Raw genomic sequence first — 22,997 nt, 5'->3', positions numbered from 1 at the left:
GTGCCCAAGGCAACACAGCAAGACATGAACGTGGTGGGTGGTGGTCCCAGGAAAGACCAGTTGGGTCCTTGAGTGCTGTGCTGAGAAGTGTGACCTTCCTTCAGGAGGCAACGGGCAGCCCCATGAGCTCTCTGGAGCAGAGGCACGACACCGTCAGGCGTGCATGTTAGAGAGGTGGTTCTGCAGGCAGATTGAAGGGCAGACTGGAGAAGGAGCCGGGTCTGCAAAGCTGGTTAGGAGCTGCTCCGTGAGGGAATGGTGATGCTCGAACCATGGTCCTGGTGGATGTGAGGAGTGGATGTGAGGGGACATCTAGGACATAGAATCTCCAGGACGCGGAGGCCAGCTGAGTGACAAGTTGATGAGGAAGGAGTCAACCAAGACAGCGTTCTGGATTGGGTGACAGCCTGCGGAGGACAGGCTGGAGCGATGAGGGTGACTGAGAGGTGACATATTTCGGCCTCAAAGCCATGAAGGTGGAGGAAGGAGCTGGGGGGTCATTGATGCCCGCTGTGGGCTGGTGAGCTGTCAGAGAGGAGACCGGCAAGGAGCCCACGTGTCCGCCTTGGGAAACTGGCTGGTCGGCTAACTGCCCTGCAGCCTGCTGAAGGACTCAGCGGGGAGAGTCAGATTTATGGGGAGCCGAGTTCAGATTCGAGTGTGTTCAATTTGAGAGGCCTGGAGGAGGTCAGGGTGGGGTGTTCAGGGCGTGATACTCAGGAGGGGGCTCCTCACTGGAAATAGAAATTGGGGAGCTGCGAGTGTTCAGGGAGCAAGAAGGGATAAAGATAAGGATGAAATCAACCTTTTTTGGTTTCATTGGACACGGTGAGCCCATGACAGAGACAAAGAAGGAAAGTCAAGAGAGGCGGAAGGAAACCCCAGAGAAAGAGGGCAGCATGAAGTCAGCGGAAGGACCGGGGGCTCAGAATCAGACTGGGGACAGTGGGACGGTGCCGTCTGTTGGCTTGGCCTCCTGCACACGTTCACGGGAAGGCGTTTCTGGCCATCTGCTGGTGCTGGCGGGCCTCCTCTGAAATGAGATCGTCCACAGGTGCCCAGGCTTGAGAGATGGGAACTTGAGCCTTATCGTGGTCCTTCCCCAAAGTTCTGTCCTCCCTCCTCCCCTCTTCCCTGCTCCTCCCAAAGGAGAGGAGATGTGTGCCTGGGGAGCCCAGCCAGAGGGCAGGACCGGGTGAAGGCAGCAGGTAGCTGCGGGGAGCGGGGGCTTCTGTGGCAGGAGTCAGCCACAGCCGTTGGGCAGAGCCTCCTGCAAGGTTAATGGGGGTGAACAGTTGCTGGGGGGGAGGCAGTCAGTGAGGGAGAGCCCCAGCACAGGTCCTTCCCTGGGTGGACCAGCGACCTGCAGACTGCTGACGGATGTCTGGGTGCACCTGGGCCATCTTGCTTTACGTGGGATCTGAGGGCTACACCTGTGACTGGCCTCTGGGCTGGTCCAAATCAGAGGACGTTCTTAGTCGTATGACCCTTTAGGGAAGTGCAGGGGAGGTGGGGAAGGGTGGAGGAATGTGGCTCACACTGCTGAACGCAGGGAAATTTGACGCTTGGGCACAGACCAGAAACACCAACCCAGATTCTGAAAGTTACAGCATCTTTGTCTTTTCTCTTTGCTCTTTGTCAGCATCCCTGTGGCCTGCTTTTCCCCCCGAGCCCAGTGAAGGGCATGACTTGGCCCATTGGTCCGTGTCTCCCACAGGCCCCTCTGCAGGTCCTGGGAAACAAATGGCACCTCAGCAACTTTGAAGCAGGTCAGCTCAGCTGCTGCTTGGAAGCCCATGTCCCCTGTCTTGTCCCCTCCCTTTTTTTCTCCCGTTTGATGCTAGTCCAGGGTTCAGGATTCGCTCACGAAGAGCCCCTTCTTTTGCTCTTGCTTTGCATACTTTCATGTGCTGCCGACAACAGAGACCTTTGGTTCCAAGTCACCTTCAGAATCCTGACCGCAATTCTGGGGGCCTCACTGACCCTGAAGGGAGTTAATCAGGGTACTAAAGTGTCATGGCGCATTCAAGTGATGGATTTGTTGTTAGAAGTAGATGCTGGGTGGATCTTCGAGGAGCTTGGCCAGCTACCCCCTCCTCCCTAGAAAAGTTCAGGCCACTTCCCTGCCCTTCTCTGCACTTCCTTGTCCCCTCCCTCTCCGTGCCCATTTGCTCCAGGTCCCAAGGCTTTCCTGATAGCCATAAAGATGGAGCCAATCTTAGTGATGGTGACTTGTGTCAGGATGGACCAGTGGTCTCTCCCCCCACCCATCTTCACCATGTGGCTGACACTACTTGTCCCACAAGACAAATGTCGGTATGGGCACCCCGTGGCCTCTTCTCTGCTTTCCTTCAGGATGCTGGCTTGCCTCTTGTACAGCACACACCACACTGAGGTGGTTCTTTTCAGTTTCATCAAACACCACCGATGTACACGCTGTGTAAGTTGAAGGTGAGCGGCATAATGGCTTGACCTACACATATTGTGTGTGAGTGTGGTGTTTTTCAGTGAAGTATTCATACCATAAATTTACCATTTTCATGATTTCTCAGTGTACAGTTGAGTACAGTTGAGTGAGAACATTCACGTTCTGTAAGCATGGGCACCATGCTTTGTCTTCCCCAGCTGAAATGCCGTGCCCAGTGAGCACTATTTCCCCATTCCCCCCACCTCCACCCCTGGCAACCACCATTCTACTTTGGTCTCCATGAATTTGACTACTCCAGATACCTCATAGAGTGAAATCATATAGTATTTGCCCTCTTGTGACTGGCTTATTCCGCTAAGCCTAATATCCTCAAGGTTCATTCATGTGGTAGCACATGTCATAATTTCCTTACTTTTTAAGGCTAATAACATTCCATTGTATGTATACACCACATTCTGTTTATCCATTCATCCATCCACAGCACGTGTGTTGCTTTCCCCATTTGGCTCTTGTGAACAAGAAATATCTGTTCGAGTCCCTGCTTTTAATTTTTGGGGGTACATACCTAGAAGTGCAGTTGCTGGATCATATGGCAACTCTGTGTTTGTTTCTTTTCTTTCTTTCTTTTCCTTTTTTTTAATTTTTTTTATTTTTTGAGGAACTACCATTCTGTTCATACTGTGTCCATGTTGAGGTCTGTCTCCCCAACAGGCTTCCAGAGAAGGGTTGCGTTCTTCATCTTTGGCTCCACGGCCCTACTGGTAGGCGGTCTGGCACAGGAGATATGCACCCTGTTTAAGTGTTTGTTATAATTAAAGATTCCCATTGTTCCAGCCCCAGAGAACTCAGCCCCCCAAAACAAGCAAGAATTGATGTAAGAGGACTCAGAAGGTTGTGATTTCATTCCCTTACTGCTGGTTAATCTCACATGAAGAAGTGAAGAGAAAACAGGTAACTTTTTATAGAGAAGAGCTATCTGTGCTTAAATTAAGGGCAGAGGACAAGGCTGACCTCGAGGCGGCAGGCTGGCTTCTTTAGCGTTTTTTTAAGGGTACTGGATTGGCCCCCACCGAGGCAGTCTTGTTAAGTGTAAGGAAGGTATGTTCACCTGGAGTTCATCCCTGCAGCAAGCATTGGCAAAGCACTTCTGTGTGCCAGGCCTGTGCAACGCCCACGGACGCCAGCTGGCAGGATGCCACTCCCACCCTTACGAGATGCAAACAAATAATTACAATACTGGATGATTAAACACCAAGTACTACAGGGATTCTTGGGTGGTGGAGGGAGGTCCTTAACTCATACTGAGAAAGGTCAGGGAAGGGGGTAAGGGGGGAGGGGATGGCACTGAGGCTGTTCCAGCCAGGGTGCCGCCCATTAGAAGATAAGCCCACAACATCCTTCTCACTCATGATTTTTACGAGACCCCAAAGATCTTTGCCAGGTTTGACTCCCCTGCATCAGAAGGCTTCTGTGTGAGTGAAGCCATAAAAGAAGTCATACTACAATAGGGGGCATCGTGTAGTGCACAGAGGGCATTTAGTGGCATTTTGTTGAAAGTTTCGTAGGTCACTTGGTCTCTCAGTTTTGTAATGTAAAGGTTACTTAAAAGTCATTTGAGACTTTCACTTATATGTGACTTCACACTATGAGGGAATATATGTGCCAAGGGTACAAGTGTGGATTCTTTATGGTCTTGGAATAGCCTTCAAAAATGTCTTGGGTTGACTGTAGGTCCATGGGCTAGTCCCGGGTATGGGTTTAATGAAACTGGACAAAGGAATAATGAGCAGGGGCTGAATGGTGGCAGGACTTTGGTAAGGGATTTGGACCAAGTCTGGAGAAGATGAGAGACAGTGAAAACTGAAGCAGAAGAGTTGACACATGCCAAATTCGGGCTTGAATAAAACATTCAGGCGTTTGTGTGGAAAGTACATTGGAGTGGGGCAAGAAATAGCGAAGACACTCTCAGAGAGTAGAGAACCGTACCTACTGACCAAGTACTTACCATGTACAAACCACCTCGTGGAGCGCCTGGATTATGATTTACCTTAGAAACACCCTGGAGTCACCAATGGTTTGTAGCAGAAAAGTGACACCATGAGTTTTCAGCATCTCTCTCCAGAAATACTGGCTCCTTGCTGGAGTATCCTGGGATTTTGAGATGGGCTTGAGCTTGTGGTACTTCTTGTCCATCCCTCCAGCATGTGGAGTCTGTGGGGGTAGTTACTTGATACTGCCCCCTGTGGGATTGCTGGTCCCTAACCAATATGACAGTGAGAGACGAGGTTGCCCAATCCAAATGGGCTGATAGGTAGAGAAAGCCAATCTTAATACCAGGTGCATTGGGGAATGAGGTTTGGGTGTTGGAGGCAGCTTTCTGTGTGGTACCCATGGCTGTTGGCATGGGTGTGCTGGGACCCATGAGAGGAGCAGATGAGGGACAGACGTGACTTGTTCTGATGCCTTCCCATCCAGATAATCAGCCAGTCTATTTCTTTTATGGCTCACTGCCTTGCCTTGATTCTGGTTTTCATTTCTCTCCTGGAACATCGCAGAAACCTTCAATTTCTGCTCTGTCCCACAAATGCCCGCCAGAATTAAATGTCTGAGAACATCATTCTGATTACAGAAAAAAAGCCTTTAATACTCACATGCCCTGTAGAAAACCAAGGGAGGGGTAAAGGTCATTGTTTTGTTTTGCATTTATCTAATTACTAAAGTGGAAGGCAAGTTTTTCTCATTGCCCTGTTTTAATTTGGCTTCAGCATGCACCGTATAATAAGGTACTCAAAGATACTGAGTGAATAATTTTTATTTATTTATTTACTTATTTATCTATCTATCTATTTATTTAAAAAAGATTTTTATTTATTTATTCATGAGAGACACACATAGAGAGGCAGAGACACAGGCAGAGGGAGAAGCAGGCTCCATGCAGGGAGCCTGACATGGGACTCGATCCCGGTCTCCAGGATCAGGCCCCGGGCTGAAGGCGGCACTAAACCACTAAGCCACCTGGGCTGCCCCAGAGTGAATCATTTTTAAAAGGATTAGTCTGGAAAGGTAAGATATGGGCCTGCTCAGAGATAGAGGGACACTTACTTTGCCCATATGGGCCACTTCCCTTCCTGGGAGGGGTCCAAGCTCTGAATTTTCAAGGCCTCCTTTCTCTTCCTTGACTCAGATGGTCTAAGATACCTAACCAATGGACAGCCTTCCATCGAGCGATTCCCCATCAGCTTTAAAACCTACTTCTCAGGAAACTACTTTCACCATGTTGTGCTGGGGATTTATTGCAATGGCCGCTATGGCTCACTGGGCATGAGCCGAAGGGCTGAGCTGATGGACAAGCCGTTGACCTTTCGGACTCTCAGTGACCTCATCTTTGACTTTGAAGACTCCTACAAGAAGTACCTGCACACAGTCAAGAAGGTCAAGATTGGGCTGTATGTCCCCCACGAGCCTCATAGCTTCCAGCCCATAGAGTGGAAGCAGCTAGTCCTCAATGTCTCAAAGATGTTGAGGGCCGACATAAGGAAGGAGCTGGAGAAATATGCCAGGGACATGAGAATGAAGGTAGGTGCTAGGAGGGCGAATGAGTGACACAAGAGTGTTCCATTCCCACCCTCTCTGTCTCCCTCTTGCCTCGTGCCCCACGTTTCTGGGATGGTCAAAAAAGCCTCTTGAGGTTATCTTGCTTCGTAGCCACCCTATTAAAACAAAAAAATGTAAATCATCTGCTATTTGACATGGACAATTAAAGCTTCTCTTTGTATGTACTGCTTCAAAAACGAACTAAAGTCAATTTAGATGTTATCGTTAAAGCAATGTCTTGGCCTCTACTTCCTCCTATGAAATCAAATCTAAAATGTTACTTACTCATTTTAGATTAAGGCTCTAGTCTTGTTTTGTTTTAGTGTTTATAATAGGGTGACCGGTCCTCCCAGTTTGCCTGAATCGGGGGGGTTTCCTAGGCCATGCAATTTTTGGCACTTAAAACCAAGAAGAAAAAAAAACAAAAACAAAAACAAAAAAACAAGAAGGCCCTGGGCACACGAGGGGGAGCGGGTCACCCTGCTTTCTAATCTTTCACTGAGTCACCTTATATCTCTGAATTGCAATGCATTTTGGCATGAAATTCTGACCTGGTGTCAAAATAACAAAGAAGCATTCACTGTGTTGGCTTCATATAAACTGTACTCATAAGCCCTTCTTCCTTCTATCATGTCACTGCCATGGTGATATGATGGCTGCTTGTCCTCGTCCCTCTAGGCCTTATGGAGTCACTGAGAGAAAACCTATGTGTACCCTGAGGACCACCAGGGAAAGAGATTTTGCTGACCTCAGCCTTGGTTCTGTTTAGCTCCTGGAGACTTGTCCTCTTCACCGTGAGGGACCTGGAGAGGAAATTCTTGACCATTGAAAGCACTCTGTGCCTGTGGGTGGGGTGGGAGGGTCAGAGGGAGACGAGCTGGTTACTGGGGGCAATATAGATGGGGCTTTGCCTTCATGGGATAGCACCGGGCCCCAGATGCAGCCCCAGGTGGCTGAGGCATCGGGCTCTGCTCCTCTGCTGTGGAAGGGGGGCACAAAGTCATCATTGCAGCCTCTGGGAGGGGGTACTTTGCTCCTTGCAGGTGCAGACCGAGCGATCCCCCTTGAAGTCTTCCAACTCGGTACCATCTAAGCCCTGCAGTCATGGCAGGTGGGGGGCTGAGATGCTGTAGGAGGATGTGGGAGTGGTTCCCTTGCGGAGCCGGTGTGGTAACTCCCCACATCTCTTTCAGATCCTGAAACCTGCAAGTGCCCATTCTCCAACCCAAGTGAGAAGCCGGGGGAAATCCCTGTCCCCCCGAAGGAGACAGGCGAGCCCCCCGAGACGGCTCGGCAGGAGAGACAAATCGTGAGTAGTGTTACCTCTTCCCCAGCTAAAGGCCCAACGCACATATCCGGGGGGGTTGTCCTGGCCCGAGGGGACAAACCTCTGTCCTGGGCATGGCATCTGAAGCAGACGGAGCTCTCTAAGAGGACCGGCCTGCATTCAGGGGGCATCCCTGTGGAGAAGGATCCACTATGCACGTGACCCCCCTTGCTCTGACACCACCGCTGCCAGTTATGGACTCAGATCAAGGGACAAGCTCCGGACTGCAAGAGATTGAAGGATATCCCCAAATCCTGGCAGTGTGGGAGGAACAGTGGATTTAGAATTAGGAAGCCTGGGTCTGGAACTGGGTCGGGTCCTTGTGAGCTACATGATGTTAGGCTTACGTTCCCTTAGCCAGAAGATGGGATGGTTAGAACTGATGAAACTTCCCTAAAACCCTGTAGCCCTCTGTGCAGAAATCAGCAGAAATCATGACCATTCTTTGGGTCATGGCATCAGAAATACCCACAGGCTCATCCTCTTCCTTGTTGACTCTCCTATCTCTGTCTTAGCTCTGAGGCTGGTGATTCCACACCTACTTTTGAAGGTCAAAATGAACCGCTTGGGAAATGACAGATTGGAGAAACTGAGGAAGCCCAGAGTAACCAGTGATAATCCCCTGGCAAATATTTGGGCCATAATTATACAGGGGAAAAAACACCACTTTTCTTCATACCAGCAACATGCTGGGTCACAGTAGGCTCTCGCCCTGCCAAGGACCGTGGGGTTCAGTGGACGGAGGCCTAGGGTGAGCCCGGCTCTGCCGCCCATGTTAGCTTTGTGGCCTGGGCAAAGCTTTTAGGAACCTTAGTTTGCTCCTCCGTCAAAGAGGACAAGAATGCTTTCCCTGCCTGTCTCTCAAGGAGCCGTAAGATCAACTTAGAAGATGTAGTGAGGGCGATTAGCTCTTGGTGAACTGCTTTTCACACGCATGTTATTGTTGTCACATCAATCCTGTAGACTAAGGAAGGAGAGTTTGAGTCTTCACTTTCAAGATTGATTTTATTTATTTATTTATTTATCTATCTATCTATCTATCTATTTATTTATTTATTTATTTATTTATTTATTTATTTATTTATGATAGTCACACACAGAGAGAGAGAGAGAGAGAGAGAGAGAGAGGCAGAGACACAGGCAGAGGGAGAAGCAGGCTCCATGCACCGGGAGCCCGACGTGAGATTCGATCCCGGGTCTCCAGGATTGCGCCCTGGGCCAAAGGCAGGCGCTAAACCGCTGTGCCACCCAGGGATCCCGAGTCTTCACTTTCAAAGGAAGAAACCAGAACACAAGTCTTGTTATCTTGTGTTGTCTTGTATCTGGTCAGTGATGGGACAGGGGCTGGAACGCAGGTCTCCTGGCTCTGGGAAGGTGGCGGGGGAGGGAAGTGTGGATTCTGGTTTTGGAAGAATAGGACAGGACCAAGTGTTGTGCGTTCTGAGGAAGATTCCCTGTTGTCTCCACCCTCTTTCCCACTCCCAAACCCAGGGTGCAGAACTTACAGCCAGAAGGTATTGGCTGAGATAACTGGGGTCCAGGCTTTGAAAGGGGAGGGGAGAAAAGGGTAGAGGGGGGGTGTTGGGAGCTCCTGCAACAAGAGAAGCTGGAAAACATGGGGGCTTCAGCATGGCTTTGTCCTTTCAGGGAGCGAGATGGCTTTGGATCTTTTGTACATGCCCCTGACCCTAATCCTGCCTCTGCTGCTGACTACTGCCCTTCCCCAACCCTATCTCTCCCCCACTCTGATGCAGTCATCCATTCATTGGCATCCCTGAACAAAGTAGCAGTTGTCTCAGAGGGCTGCGCACATGTGAACCCTTCCCAGAGGGTCACGGAGCATAGAGCCAGTGACCCAGAAGTAGGAATCTGGTTACTCAAAAAGCAGAGGAGGGGCCCTTTTCTCTGGTTTGTTAGCTTTCCTGTCCCAGGAGGTTAAGTCTTCCTTAGGAGCTCCCAGTCTGCCGCAGACATTGAGCGGTCCATAAAGCCTTGCTTTTCCCTCTAAACCCTAAAGTCCTGAGCATGCCACCCGATGGATTTATGCACGGAATGGCAGTGTGGGTTATTCGGACCATGCTTGTTACATGCATTTTACTTGCATCCCCAGGAACTTTGCAGTCCAAGGCATGTTAGGTTTTTTTTTTTTTTTAATTTTTATTTATTTATGATAGTCACAGAGAGAGAGAGAGAGGCAAAGACACAGGCAGAGGGAGAAGCAGGCTCCATGCACTGGGAGCCTGATGTGGGATTCGATCCCGGGTCTCCAGGATCGCGCCCTGGGCCAAAAGCAGGCGCCAAACCGCTGCGCCACCCAGGGATCCCGCATGTTAAGTTTTTAACCAGAAAAAGTTAACCGTGAGTGTCCAGAGATGGCAAAGCCAGCAGGATCTCAGACACGGGTCATGGAGACAGAAATCAGATGCCACACTAGGTGGTGGTGGTCTGAGAACAGTAGAGGAAGAAAGTGCATTTGAGCCTGGTCTGTGGGATTTGAGCCACTTGTCCGGCATCCCAGGCGAGCGTCCTACAAGCAGCTGAGAATGCAGAGCTGAGTTTGAGGAATAGAGATAATGACATTAGAGCCATCTACTTAGAAGTGACAGTTGGAGCCATAGCTGGCTAAGTCGGTGAGGAAGGAAGGAAGCGCTGGCAGGCCCTGAGTAGCCCAGAGGAAGAAGGACCAGAACAGGAGACGGGGAAGGAATAGGCGGAGACGATGGACCAGGAGTGTGAAGGGGCGTCTGCACCTGCAGGAGCCAGCTGTTAAGATCAAAGGAGCAAAGGAAGGAGGAAAATAAGGGAGAGTTTAAGGTCATGTAGAAGAGGGTAGAAAAGGCATTACGTGGCATTTATCCTGCGGGGGAAGGAGGTGCGCCGTGAGGTAGGAGTGAGGAAGAGCGGGTGGGTTTTCCGCGCAGGGTGGAGAAGGGGCTGCATGCAGTCTGAAGGCCCATCTGAGGACAGATGGAAGGATCCTACGCCCTGTTCTCAAAGTTGAGCAAGCACAGAACCCTCAGAGGGCTTGTTAAAACAGACTGCGGGGCCCCTTCCCCCAGTGTTTGTGATTCAGCAGATCTGGATGGGGCTCCAGAACCTGCTCTTCTGGCAAGTTCCCAGGTGATGCAGATGCTGCTGGTCCAGGGACCACTCTTGGAGAGCCACAGTTTGCTCAGTCAGGATACGAGAACTGATTTGGGGGTTGGCTCTAAAAACAGCAGCAGAATGTCAGGGTGCAGGCACCCCAGTCTGCTGAGGGGGGCAGATGAGGCTGAGTGTGATTCCGGGCCTCAGCTCTGCCCAGCCTGCCTGGGCCTCTGGAGACCGAGGTGCTGAGGTGAAGGCTGTGACCCTGGCCTCACTGCCATGGTTGGGCTCCACCGAAGACACTCTGGGAAGGGCCTGTCTGGTCCTTCTAGGGGCCAAGCAGAGAAACTGGTTTTCAGTTCCCGCCAGGCCATGTCCATACCCTAATCTCTGGCTACTTTGTCACAGCCAAGGCAAGCGACCACGCCTGCGCCTGCAGAGGACAGCTCTTAAACTGCCGCAGTTGTGAGTCCAAAGCCACCTTCTAGTGCCAGGTCCCCATGGGCCCTTGCCCCTCCTGTCGGCCCAGAGGCATGAAGTAGGCCTGGGGATGGGGAGAAAGTCAGTAGGGAGAGGGCAGTCATCACCGGAGGGGTCAGGAAGAAAGACCTGCAGGAAGATGGGGGTTCAGTGCCACCCCCCACTTCCCTCCACGCCCCGAAGTTGATCCCAGCCCCAGCAGGCAGGCCCCAGGAGCACAGAGGTGATGACAGCTTGTGGTTCAGTGAAAACATAAACTTCTCCAAAATGGCGAAGAGTAGTTGCAACCAGTTCCGGAACCCCCCAGACCCTTATCCTGTCCCCACAGCCCTTTCTCCTGGGCACAGCACTGGTTCCCAGGAGTCTTCCTCTATCAGCTCCCCCTAGTGGGTCAGGGATTTTCTTTTTCACAACGGGGGGAGGGTGGCTTTGGAAGAGTTTAACCATCAAGGGAGCCCAGGTGGCTTTCAGGTTTCTGCGGACCACTTGACATGAGCCAATCCAGGAAGACCATAACCATCCTTGGTAGTCGAAGCCCCTACCACTTCTTTTCCCAGTTTCGAGGTCAGGAGGGGAATCTAGAGGGCGGGCATCTTGGCTGAAGTTTCAAGTGAACTGAGGTGTTACAAGGTGTCCCTGATTCCTCCTAAACCCCACCTTCTGGGTTGCAGGTCTGGGTAAGGGATTACAGGGACCAGAGGGGCCAGAGAGGCAAGGGTGGAAAGTTAAATGGAGGGCTGCGTGAGGAAGGGGTACAGAAAGGACGGAAGCTCCGAGCCCTCCCTCCCCCTCCAGATCCCAGGTCCCACCATTGCCATAGACTAGAAACCAAGACACCCTGGTTCCTAGAGGTATGTCTGGAGAGGAGCAGCTTCTCAGCTACCCATGGCCTTCACCAAGCAGGCTGTTCTCTAGGTACTCTTGACTTGATGAGGAAACAAGAAAGGGACACATCTGGTTGTGACCCAATAACTCCACTAAAATTCTGGGCATCGTACGGTAGAATGGCCAGGGACTAGGGAGGGTTTGGTGGCCCTGTCACCGTGTTATTTTTCCAGCATTACACAAGACCATCAAATCATTTCTAAATGTGTTGGGTGCCATAATGAAGCTTGGGAGTGGCCCAGAGGGTGGAATATTACCATAACAGGCAAGAGGCCCAGCAGCTGTGGGGTCCCAGCCCCTTTCTGTGCCGGGATAATTTTAGTGGCTTTTTATCCCTGTCAACCTCATGCCTACAGCCGGAGCTACTTGTAGCCCTGCATTCCTCTCCATTTTTGCACTTGTCTGAATAATCCTTCTGGAAAGGAGGATCGGTGTCACTGGGTTGACAGAAGAGTCAGCTGGGAGGGAGGGCAAGCAGCAGAGCCTGCCCTAGTGTCAGCCAAGGCAAGGTTTCAAGAGGGAAGCAGGGACTCTCCCACCCTCCGCCCACAGTCCTATGTCATACTCTGCTCCCCTCCCTGAAGCCCCCTCCACACAGAGCAGTCACATTGTTCCGTGTGGTTCTAAAAGAGACAGGGAGACCGAGGTTGAGGTCTACATTGAAAAGACCTGCTGTGAACCTCTACCGGTTGCTTCCCGATGCCGGGCCTGGGTCCCCTTGCAGCTCTTGGCTGAGGGCGGTCGCAGTGCTTCTCCACGGCAGCCAGGAAGGACATCCTCGGGGCACAAGGGTTAGAAATGAAGTAGGGGGGCAAGTTTTTGCTAATAACCATGACCGGTCCCAGAGGGGGTGCCAGGGATGGTAAACCCCCTGCAAAGCTCGTGCTCCCCCATTAAGAACCTTTCCACCTAAAATGCCAACAGTTCCCCTGCTGAGAACCACCGATGCTCCTTGGGGTCCTTTTTGTCTCTGACAGTCCACACCTCTTGGCTTACAGTGTTGGCCTCGATCTGGGAGCGTAGGCTTGAGCGGACAGTGGTTTTCTGGCTGGGCTGCCTGTGTCAGCATGAAAGCCGCTCATGCCACTTGGAGTGACTACGTGGAACATTCTTCGCAAGTGGGGCAAGAGTCCCTAAGGACCCCTGGGAAGTCTTTGTTCTCCCTCCGCTTTTGGACTCCTCTTTCCCCCTTCTTGACCCTCCTCTGCTCTTCTTGGCTATTTATGATTCTCTTCCTTCCTTTTTCTTCCTCTCTGATTCCCCGTCTTGGTCATCTGTCCCTGTGGTGGTTTGTGGCTTTAGGGGCCTTTCCTCACCCTGCTGGAGACCCTCAGGGTCACAGAGGTTACTAAGCCCCATCTTAAGATAAGGTCTCCTTTCACTGCTGGCCCCAAGCTAGACAAAGGAGTTCCTGCTCCATTCTGTCTTGAAGGATTGCAATGATGCCTCCGGGCAATTGCTCCGGAGTGAGGCCAGGAAGTCATGATGAAGTCATAGAGAATCCATTTGATTCCGTGGCCTAATCCCGTGGAAGATATTTTGAATGAGGATCAAGAAGGCATTCCATTCTCCTTTGATCCTAGATGACAAAATGTCCCCAAAGGTGAAAAGGAGGTAATTTCCTTAGCAAGGAAGTAGAGGGGAAGCAAAAGATAGATAGATAGATGATAGATAGATAGAGAGATAGAGATAGAGATAAAAATAAAAAAATAAAAGGAAATAAAAGGATGACTGTGGAAGGAGAGAGAGAGAAGTAAGCCCTCCTGGATGATGGGGAATTTCCTTCTAGAAGCTCAGACAAAGTAGTTTCTTTTTTTTTTTTTCTTTTTCTTTTTTAAAATATTTTATTTATTCATGAGAGACACACACAGAGAGAAGCAGAGACCCAGGCAGAGAGAAAAGCAGGTCCCATGCGGGGAGCCCGATGTGGGACTTGATCCTGGGATTCCAGGATCATGCCCCGGGCCCAAGGCAGTTGCTCAACCACTGAGCCACCCAGGCATCCCACAAAGTAGTTTCCAACTCAGTTTAGCTTCCCTGGGATTTTTATAGGGTCTGGGATCCCTGGGGATGCTTGTAAAAACCAGGACGGATGATGAGCCTTATCAGCAAAGACAACATGACCCGAGGGAGCAAGAGCCTCTTGGAGGTCCTAGAGAGGTTCTCAGCAAGGACAGGAAGCTGTGCCCTGGAATCTCCAACAGTGGCCTGTGGCTCTCCGGCTCTGGCCAGAGCCTCCTATCTAGGGAGGTCTTGCCAGAAGGGGCAGGGCCTGGAGAATCTCCTCTGAGCCCATTCTCTTGGGCTGAGGCCTGTCTGCTTACACAGCAACTTCAGCTGTCTTCCCACCCCCCCCCAACCCCCTCCCCCCCACCATCTGGCAACTGCCAGCAGGGTTCCTGCTGTCCTAGGAAGTAGGGAATATGCACAGGGAGCAGGACTGGCTTGGAATGAGGGTGACAAGTGGGAAGAAATCGTCCCTCCTCCTGTGGCCCTCCAGCTGAGGCCTACCGAGACAGGTCCTAAGTCCTAAATCAGTGCCCAGCCTGACCCACTTCCTGCCAGACTAGACAGGAGAGAAGGGTCCAGGGTCTTTGCCTGAACTTGTAAATGCTGGGCCGGCCCCATGCCTGATTTAATCTGTTCCACACCCTTAGTACTGAGGACCGAGCAGTCAGTGTTAGAGTTGCACCCTTACTGCATATCCCTTTCTAGAACCCCAAGTCCACAAGGAATATAGCTAAACTGGTCCCTGTGGGTGTGCTTGTGTGTGCTGGTGAGTGGGTGAACCCATGGGCAATGCACTGCCCACCCCAAGGGGCCGTGACCTCAGGGGGACAGGAGTAAGAAGCGTGAATAGGCCGGTGGCCCATGCCTCCCAATCAGGCAGCCCTGAACTGGACACAGATGGGCTGCGTCCCCCAAAGTATCTCCTACTCATTCGGGAGAAGCAAGAGTTAAACATCCATCAGAAGAAAGGGAATGGACTTTGGGTCCAGTTAGAGCAGGAGCTGCTGTTTGTCCTGGTATAACCCCAAGACCTACAAGGTACTTGGCACAAAGTGTTATTTAACAAATTGTTTTGGGTGAGTAAGTAGAAAGCAAGTTGCAGGCGTTTTGTTCTCCCGGCTGCTGCTCAGGCCCCTGATCTCTGCTCCCCAGCAACTGCTTGGGGTGGGGGCAGGAGGTGTGCCAGACGCGGGCCATAGTCAGAGGTGCAGAAAAGGGATGGGGGGCTGATGGGGAGCCCTGTAGGCTTTCCCTCCACTTTACTGCTTCCTCTCTTAAACCCAGTCTCACACAGACACAGCAGCTGGTATGTTCAGCCCTAGCACGTGCTGTCCCCACTTTGGTCCTCCACATGCTGCCGTGAGCCCTCGGGTTCTGAGGCTCCTTATGGCTTCACTGACACCAACCTAGAACCTAGCCACGCTCCTCCTGGGCACGGAGGCTGCCTCGGGGTGTCTGCGAGACTCGAGGTGCCACGTGGCACACCTAGGAGAGTTTGCTCTCCCCAGACCGTCAAGGTTTAGGAAGCAGTGGCGAATACTACTAGTTTTTTATATATGTACATTTGGGTCAAGTCGATGAATCACAAGCCTTATAAAATGGAGACAAACTGCAACACTCAGAGACCCCTGTCTCCCCCCAGCTGCCTAGAACCAAAGATCACATTGAAAATCTAGAGTGTGAGGCCTCTGGCTGGCTCACTTGGTACAGCATGGGACTCTTGATCTAGGGTCGTGAGTTCAAGTCCCACGTGGGGAGTCGAGATTACTTAAAAAAAAAAAAAGCCACAAATCCAGAGGGTGAATTTCCACCATGTGGCATAAGGATGGAAAACAAGGTTTCCCTGCTACAGAATATCTTCTCTATGGAGCCACCATCCTGTCTTCCTCAACCTACCTCCCCTCTGCTGTAGTTGGCTCTAGGAATGTAGGCCTGAGGTTGGGGTTAAGGGGACACCTGGGACCAGGCCATCAAGCCGTCACCCTAAGTCACCCTGGATATGTTTACACGACAACAGACGAGGCTGGGATTATTCATTTGTGTGTGGAGAGAAGTGCCCCCTCCTTCCATCCACAGAGTCCCCTTCAAGTCCCCGACCCTGCTGCCCCTAAAACAGAAGGTGGGCTGAGGATAGGAACATCCTTCAATAGGAAGATCCTCTGTGATCTTCCCTTTGTTCTGGACTGGGGAGGGGTTCAGAGAAATATATTGTTCAGTCTAAAGTAATAACCGTGATCCGATGAGAGGTTCTGGGCAAGTGCAGATCCAGCTGAATCATCATCCCGGTGCTTGTGTCTCTTAAAAATAAATCCTTTTGCAGAATTCTAATTATAGCCAGGGGAGCACTTGGAAGAGGTCTCTCCACACGCAGGCTCACCCAGCTCTGGCCCTGAGACAAGCTGGCCGGGAGGGAACAGGATTTCTGGCTGGGGTCCACCGGCAGGTGGCAGGATGTGATAATCCCCTTCTGCCCTTCACCAGGCCAGGAAATTGTAGGCAGTATCGCGGTGAGAGAAAAGGGTTTCCTCTTTCAGGCAGTTCACTGGGGCTCTCAGTTGAACTCCTTTTCTGCCAGTATTAACCTTTCGTTCTTCCCTTGGTTCTGGATACCTAGGAGGAGTGGAGAGAGGGGGCTACCAAGGAAGGGGACAATCTAGTCCCTCTCCTTCGGAAGCCCTCAAGCTTTCTGTTGTTCCGGGGCCACATTTAGCTTTTCAAAGAGGCAGCTTCCCCGAGTGGCTTTCAGAGGTTAGGTAAAGCCTCTCCTGTACAGACCAAAAAAAAAAATTTTTTTTCTTCCTACTTGTTAGTGCTTGGAATGTCATGGGGGTGACTTGAATTCCTGCCTTAGTGCTTTGTTTAAAATAGCCCATGATAAGGGTAACATAATGAGCCCCCTATCAGCCATTTACATGCTAGTGAGAACTTGACCCAAGTTTATTGAGAAGTACAGGCTATTAAACAGTAGGGCTTCGTAGCTGAATTTGACTTGATCTCTGTGCTCAATTTGTCCAGTCCCTGAGGCAGGCCTAAGGATTATGAACCTGCAGGATTCTTTAGCAGATGTGCCCGAGAAAATGCCCTAGCATATAGGGGGCAAGGAGTAATGCATTGCGAGGGAAGAAGTCAGAAAATGCTTCATGGGAGAAGTGTTTGGGTTGGACCTTGAAGGGATGACAAGACATGCAGGGAGCCCGATGCGGGACTCGATCCCAGGACCCCAGGATCACTCCCTGAGCCGAAGGTAGATGCTCACCTGCTGAGCCACCCGGGCGTCCCCAAATGGGACTTATATCTGGATAGGGAAAGTATGCTCGTGTAGTTCTACAACCAGGAAAGGGAGCGTGGAGATTATATTTTAATTGCTCTAGGAAATGACCCCCACGTAATCCTTTTGTAAAGCGACGAATGCACAGGGATACTTCAAGCTCATCCTGTGGCGAATGATTTTTTTTTTTTTTTTGATTGCTGGATTTTCTGAAATTGGGGCATGTTGAGGAGGGCAGAAGTAGATTTGCCTTTCAAACCACACTGGCCTCAGGGTGATGCTCACTTTAGGGGGTCTGCCTGAAGGAGAAAATCCCATATTAGCTGTTTGAAAGGATGACCCGCCTCAGGCAAGCAAACAAAACAGAGACTCTGTTGCAGGCTCTTTGAGAAAGTGAACCAGGTACAAGTGGACTGTGAACCAGACTGGTCTGCAAGAGCCCTGGTTCTCTGGGTGTCAGTGGCCTGAGGGCTGAGGGCTGAGGGCAGAGAGGCACATTTAAGTTTGAACCCTCAGGTGAAAGTGTGCTCCCTTCAGCTGTCAACTCAGGAATGGTCCTCACAGGGGCCCCCGTAGGATCGATTTATAGGGAATGGCCGATCTCTAGGGTATATATGGCTGGAGGACACCATCACCCTGAAGGGCAGAGGCCTTGAGCTCTTTGGTACAGTGAGCAGGGGTCTACATGCAAGGAAGCGCTGGGACTTCTGTCCACTGTCACCCGTATTTGTCGGCACCGTCTGTGTACCTGGGGCACCATGGGCACCGGGCACAGGACTCCTGACCAGTAAAGCAGGGCATGTGGTCACGCTGAGAAACCAGGCTCGGGCAGCACAGAGGCAAGGCCGTCCACAGGCTCCTTGGTAATGCCAGCTAGCAAGTCGGGGAGGGTTTCTTGACCACTTTGAATAATCAGGTCCAGAGGGGATGTTCACAGGCTGTTGAGAGAAAGGGAGGGAGGGGTAAAGAGGAAGGGGGAGGAGACGGAGGTGGGTAGAGAGAGAGAGAGAGAGAGAGAATGAGCATTTGTAGGGCGCTAGAACTTGTTGCCAAAATTTGAGCCTCATGTCCTTATGCAGCCCCCTCTTGACGTTTGCAAGCCGTTGATTTGTTAACCCCAAAGGAGTTGGAGCATGTTCGTACCAGGGGAAGACTGTTAGGAAACCCTTCAAAGGAGAAACCAAGAAACTTTTAAACAGTTCTATTTTCATCTTGGTCTCTTTTCTTCAAACGCTGAAAACGAGGATCACGTGTGGCCTAAGAATATCTTCAGTCATAAATAAATAAATAAATAAATAAATAAATAAATAAATAAATAAATAAATAAATAAATAAATAAATAAAGTTTAAAAAGAATATCTTCAGTCTTCCGGTAACAATGGCTACCTGTGAAACTTTTGAATTAGAACTCTCTAGTGATACTGAACACGCTAAGCTGGTTCATAAGCTCGGTTCCCTCTCATCAGAGAAGGTAGGAGGTTCACTAAGTGATGGAAAAACTGAGAGAAGCCGGGAGCATGCTTGGGCGGAATTTTGTAGCGGGAAGTCATTGAGGAAAATGTCTTCAATGAAGACAGGGGATGTGCTTACAGATTTTCTTTTTCCAGCTTGAAGTGCTGTCTGACATGACTTCACTTAAATGCTTATTAGTACTTTAGAAAATGTATTCAGGAAGGAGAAGTGATTTGCCATGGGATGACTTACCCCACTGACAGGCTTTTTCAGATGGATTGTAAAGGATTTACCCCAATTTTACGCATTGAGGCCTGAAAGAAGTGACTTTTTTTTTTTTTTAAGATTTTTATTTATTTAATTTGAGGGAGAAAGAGTGAGAGACAAATTTGAGGGAGTTTGAGTGGAGAGAGGAGCCGAGAGAGGGACAGACACCTGGCTGGGCAGGGAGCCCTACATGGGGCTCCATCCCAGGACCCTGGGATCAGGACCTGAGCGAAGGCAGATGCTTCACCCACTGAGCCACCCACGGGCCCCTGGAAGAGTAACCCTCTATCGAAGATAGGCGAGCATCTCTCCGTGGGAAACTGCTGCCTGAGAGGTCCTGTAGTTGCTGGGCTTCCCCCCAGGGCACGAGCACCAGGAGGCCAAGGTTTCAAGGAGACTGTGGCTGAGGTGTTTGTTCTGTTGTACTGCGTGTAATTTTTTTAGACCCTTGCAAGGTTTTCCAGAAGTTAGTGTGACCAAATTCAGCTTCGAGTTGGACAAACTCATTTGGCAACCTGTCAGGCCTTTTGAACCCTACGTTGGAAGCCCATGAAAATGTTCCCAAAATCTCATCAAAGTGGCCTTGAGGACACGGAGGGGGAGCTGGGGACCGGGGCTGGCGGGGTGGGGTGGGAGCCGGGCAAGCCTCGGAAGGGTTAGGAGAACCAAGTCGAGCCTCCTGAATCAAATACTGAGTCATCTTTCTGTCTCTCCCCACCTTCCTTTGACCCTTAGGCCTGCACTGCCTGAGAAGAAGGTGACTGACCTCGGCACGCTGAACGAGGTGGGCTACCAAATCCGGATCTAGGCAAGCCATATCAGCCAGCAAGAGGGCTTCCGTGGTGCTTCTCTCTGCACTTTACCGCAGCATCTTCAGGAGGAACTGCAACTATTTATTGAGAACCTGTGAATTTTATTTTTAAGGATTCCCTTGGACGTGGAATCTGAGTGGGTGGTGACAATGAACTCTGAAGAAATTCACGAAGGGGCAACCCAGAAAGGCTGAAGTTAAGAAACCCCACAGGGGTTGGACTGCAGATAGAAAGGGTAATTCGTAACTGTGTTTTTTCTATCTTCCCATTTACCTACTTTTGTTTACTTGCTTTTGAACACGATGCCTCACCAGTAGTAAATGTGGCCGAAACCCTCCCTCCCACTCCAGGTACAGTAAGGTAACTCAGCCAGTAGTCATGTCTTTTTCAGCAATAACAGAGGCAGAGATCGGTGGGATTTCTTTTTTTTCTAAGCAGTCAAATATTACCTCAGCATCTTGACATCAGATATGCAAACTTAATGGAGTTTTGGGTTTTTGTTTTATATTCTATTTGTATTGTTTCCCCAGTATTTCCAAATGGGGACCTCCACAAAGTTTGGAATTTTTCCTTGGTGCACACCGAATAGGATTTAAGGTATTATATCAAGTGTTTTACTAAAAAAGCACTGCAATTCTTCTGGCAATACGGGAAACTATTTTCAGGACCTTGGAGTTACTTCTTTCTTAATGTTTCTTAAAGCATTCACTGACAAGGGTTTCTGTTCTTTCAAAACACAACAGAAAGCACGTGCAGAAGGCAGTCTATGTTCTGTCATTAATATTTAAACTTTGCAAACTCCAGCAAAAAAAAAAAAAAAAAGGGGAAAAAAAAAGCACAAGGGGTCATGGCAGTGTTATACAAATTTAGCAGTATTGCAATTACCTCCAACAATCACGCACTCAGAGAGGCAGAGGCCAGGAGTGAATCAGTGGGAGTCTTGAGAGCTGGGTAACCTTTCTGTTCTCGTTCCATCTGATTCCTAACCTCTGAGTCAGGCCTTGTTCTGAAGGCCTCGCTGTTGTCAGAGAGGTGCTCTGATGTCTTATATTAAGACCAAATGTGGCAGGATGTGGTCACTTTCCAGTCCCTTGCTTTTAGGTACCACTTCATGACATTTAGGAACTGGTATAGGAAAATGCAATGAGATGCAGAACCTTTTCTTAAATGGAAGTCTTCAAGTACAGTGTTAGGCTGGAGAGCGGGATTTAGTCCGTGAAGTACAGCGTGAGAATCTGTGTAACTTCTGACTGCAGACCACACAGAGTGACTCCAGCCGCCAAGTCTGTACGTTATCAACATCAAGAGTATGCTTCTGTTTCATCTGTTTCAGCTCGGCGACCATGCCCGCTCGTGAGACTACCATGCATACTTAAGTGGGGTCTGCTGGTCAACGGAAGTGTTATTTCAGTTGTCAGTGCTCCCTCTCAGTCAAAGAAATGACTGAAGGTGATTTTAGAAAGGGGAATAGAAAAATAAGAATCTGCTTATTGAGATTCTCTACCAGTAAAACCACTGGAGGGGACTTTGTCCTTTGGCCACATGCACATGAGCTCACTTTACGCTGCAACTCAACGGTATTAGTGTTTCCATTAATATTATCATTTTCTTGAAAAAGAAGGAAGTTTAGTGTTCTTTACATGAAAAGGACCAAATAAGTGTACATGTCAATTAGGTTAAAATACAGAAGTTAAAAATTCTGAACTTAATCACTGTTTTTAACAATATTATCAGAGTTTAAGATGAAGCATCTTTGTGTATCTTCATAAGGCAAACTCATTTAAATATTTGAATTAATCAACTCATTCTCAAAATAATACTGACTTAGCTCTATGAAAAACAAGCTATATGTATCTTTTTTTTTAATTTTTATTTATGATAGTCACACACAGAGAGAGAGAGAGGCAGAGACATAGGCAGAGGGAGAAGCAGGCTCCATGCACCGGGAGCCCGACGTGGGATTCGATCCCGGGTCTCCAGGATCGCGCCCTGGGCCAACGGCAGGAGCCAAACCGCTGCGCCACCCAGGGATCCCCAAGCTATATGTATCTTATGTGTATCAATCTGAAACTTTATTATCTCCAATAAGTATACAACTTCTACACTGCAATCAATTCTAAGAGCTTGGAATAGGATTTTCCAAGTATTAGTTAAGTACTGTCCCATCCAAAATACAGAATGTCAGTAGTTGCATAGCCTCGTTTCCCACAAAAAAAGCGTTAAAGAATAGGAACACGAACTATTCTAATATTCTGATGTATAAGCCTTAAAACTACCAGCTGGTTTGGTGATTCAATTAGTAATCTGATTTTTTTCCACTCACTTCTTAATTTTAAGATTTATTCCCCCAAAGCAAGGGTTAGTCACAGAAACATGAAAATTAATTTAAAATCCTCTTAGTTTTCATTCTGTTTTTATTAGCTATGGAATTATGCTAATTTCTAAAAGATTTGAGAAAGGCACCAAACTCTTAAATTCTAGTGCAGGAATTCAATTAAAATGATATTAAGGCAAAAAATAAAAAATAAAACAAAAAGCCATGACATAACCCCCCAAATGATTTTAAAACTGGCTGTTATTCAAAAGAAAAAATTAAACTATGATTTGAATCTAGTTTTTAAAATTCTTAATGCAAGAGAAATTTTATGCTTAAGCCATTATGGGGTTATATGCAAAGTTTAAATCAGATGACAGAAATCTTGATTTTAGACTCCATGTTGTGCTGTTTTGAGTACACTTTATTTCAGAAAGTGATATTTAGTATTTTTAGTATTTTCTATACACTTTGAAATCATGAGCATTTCACTTTTTCTAAGTCAATTATTTCATAAGGATTTTATTAATAGATATTGGTAAATAGAACTTTGGAAATCTTAATTCCGTATTCTTACTATACCTGAGGCTTTTGTAAGCTATAGTTTTATGTACAACCTTGTACAGTTTTTTTGACACACAATTCAGAATCTTGTTTATTCTCTTGGACTTTGTTCTGGCCAATACATTTTTTTTTAAATCTTTAAGGAAAACTGTGATTGTTTTAGTGGGTATTTTTCTAAGTAAAGGAAAACTTGTATAATGGTATTTTAGAGAATGCCAGATAAGTGCATGTTTCAAGTTAATGTTTTTCTCATCACTTGTATGTTTATACACAGCATGGAACTTTAATAAAACCACCCTGGAAACTTAAGGATTGTTTTTCTTCCAAAAATGTAAGATGGTGTGATTTATTTTTTCTTGTCCTTTTACTACATACTTGTCCTAGTAAACTCATTTATCACTCCCTCATCCCTGTCTTCTTCCAGTTTTCAGACTTTACACTCAACACTATCGTTTTGCGCATCTTCATTCACTTCCTTAGTATCACCCTAAGACGGTAATGAAATAGTG

General features: G+C 48.7%; 1 protein-coding gene across 4 annotated transcripts in view; it reads left to right on the top strand.

The window, feature by feature from the left end:
• VASH2 (vasohibin 2) overlaps positions 1 to 22,797 on the top strand; it is a 39,120-nt gene extending 16,323 nt beyond the window's left edge. For all 4 annotated transcript variants that reach the window (XM_072831111.1, XM_072831109.1, XM_072831110.1 and 1 more), the window contains 3 exons: positions 5,623 to 6,004; positions 7,216 to 7,331; positions 19,534 to 22,797. In XM_072831111.1, coding sequence (XP_072687212.1) covers positions 5,623 to 6,004; positions 7,216 to 7,331; positions 19,534 to 19,606 — 571 coding nt within the window. In that variant the 3' untranslated portion in view covers positions 19,607 to 22,797. The remainder of the gene's footprint in view (positions 1 to 5,622; positions 6,005 to 7,215; positions 7,332 to 19,533) is intronic.
• Positions 22,798 to 22,997: the final 200 nt, after the last annotated feature.

This window comes from Canis lupus, chromosome 6, assembly GCF_048164855.1.
Source record: "Canis lupus baileyi chromosome 6, mCanLup2.hap1, whole genome shotgun sequence".
Taxonomy (NCBI): domain Eukaryota; kingdom Metazoa; phylum Chordata; class Mammalia; order Carnivora; family Canidae; genus Canis; species Canis lupus.
This window is presented reverse-complemented; position numbering and strand designations above follow the sequence as displayed.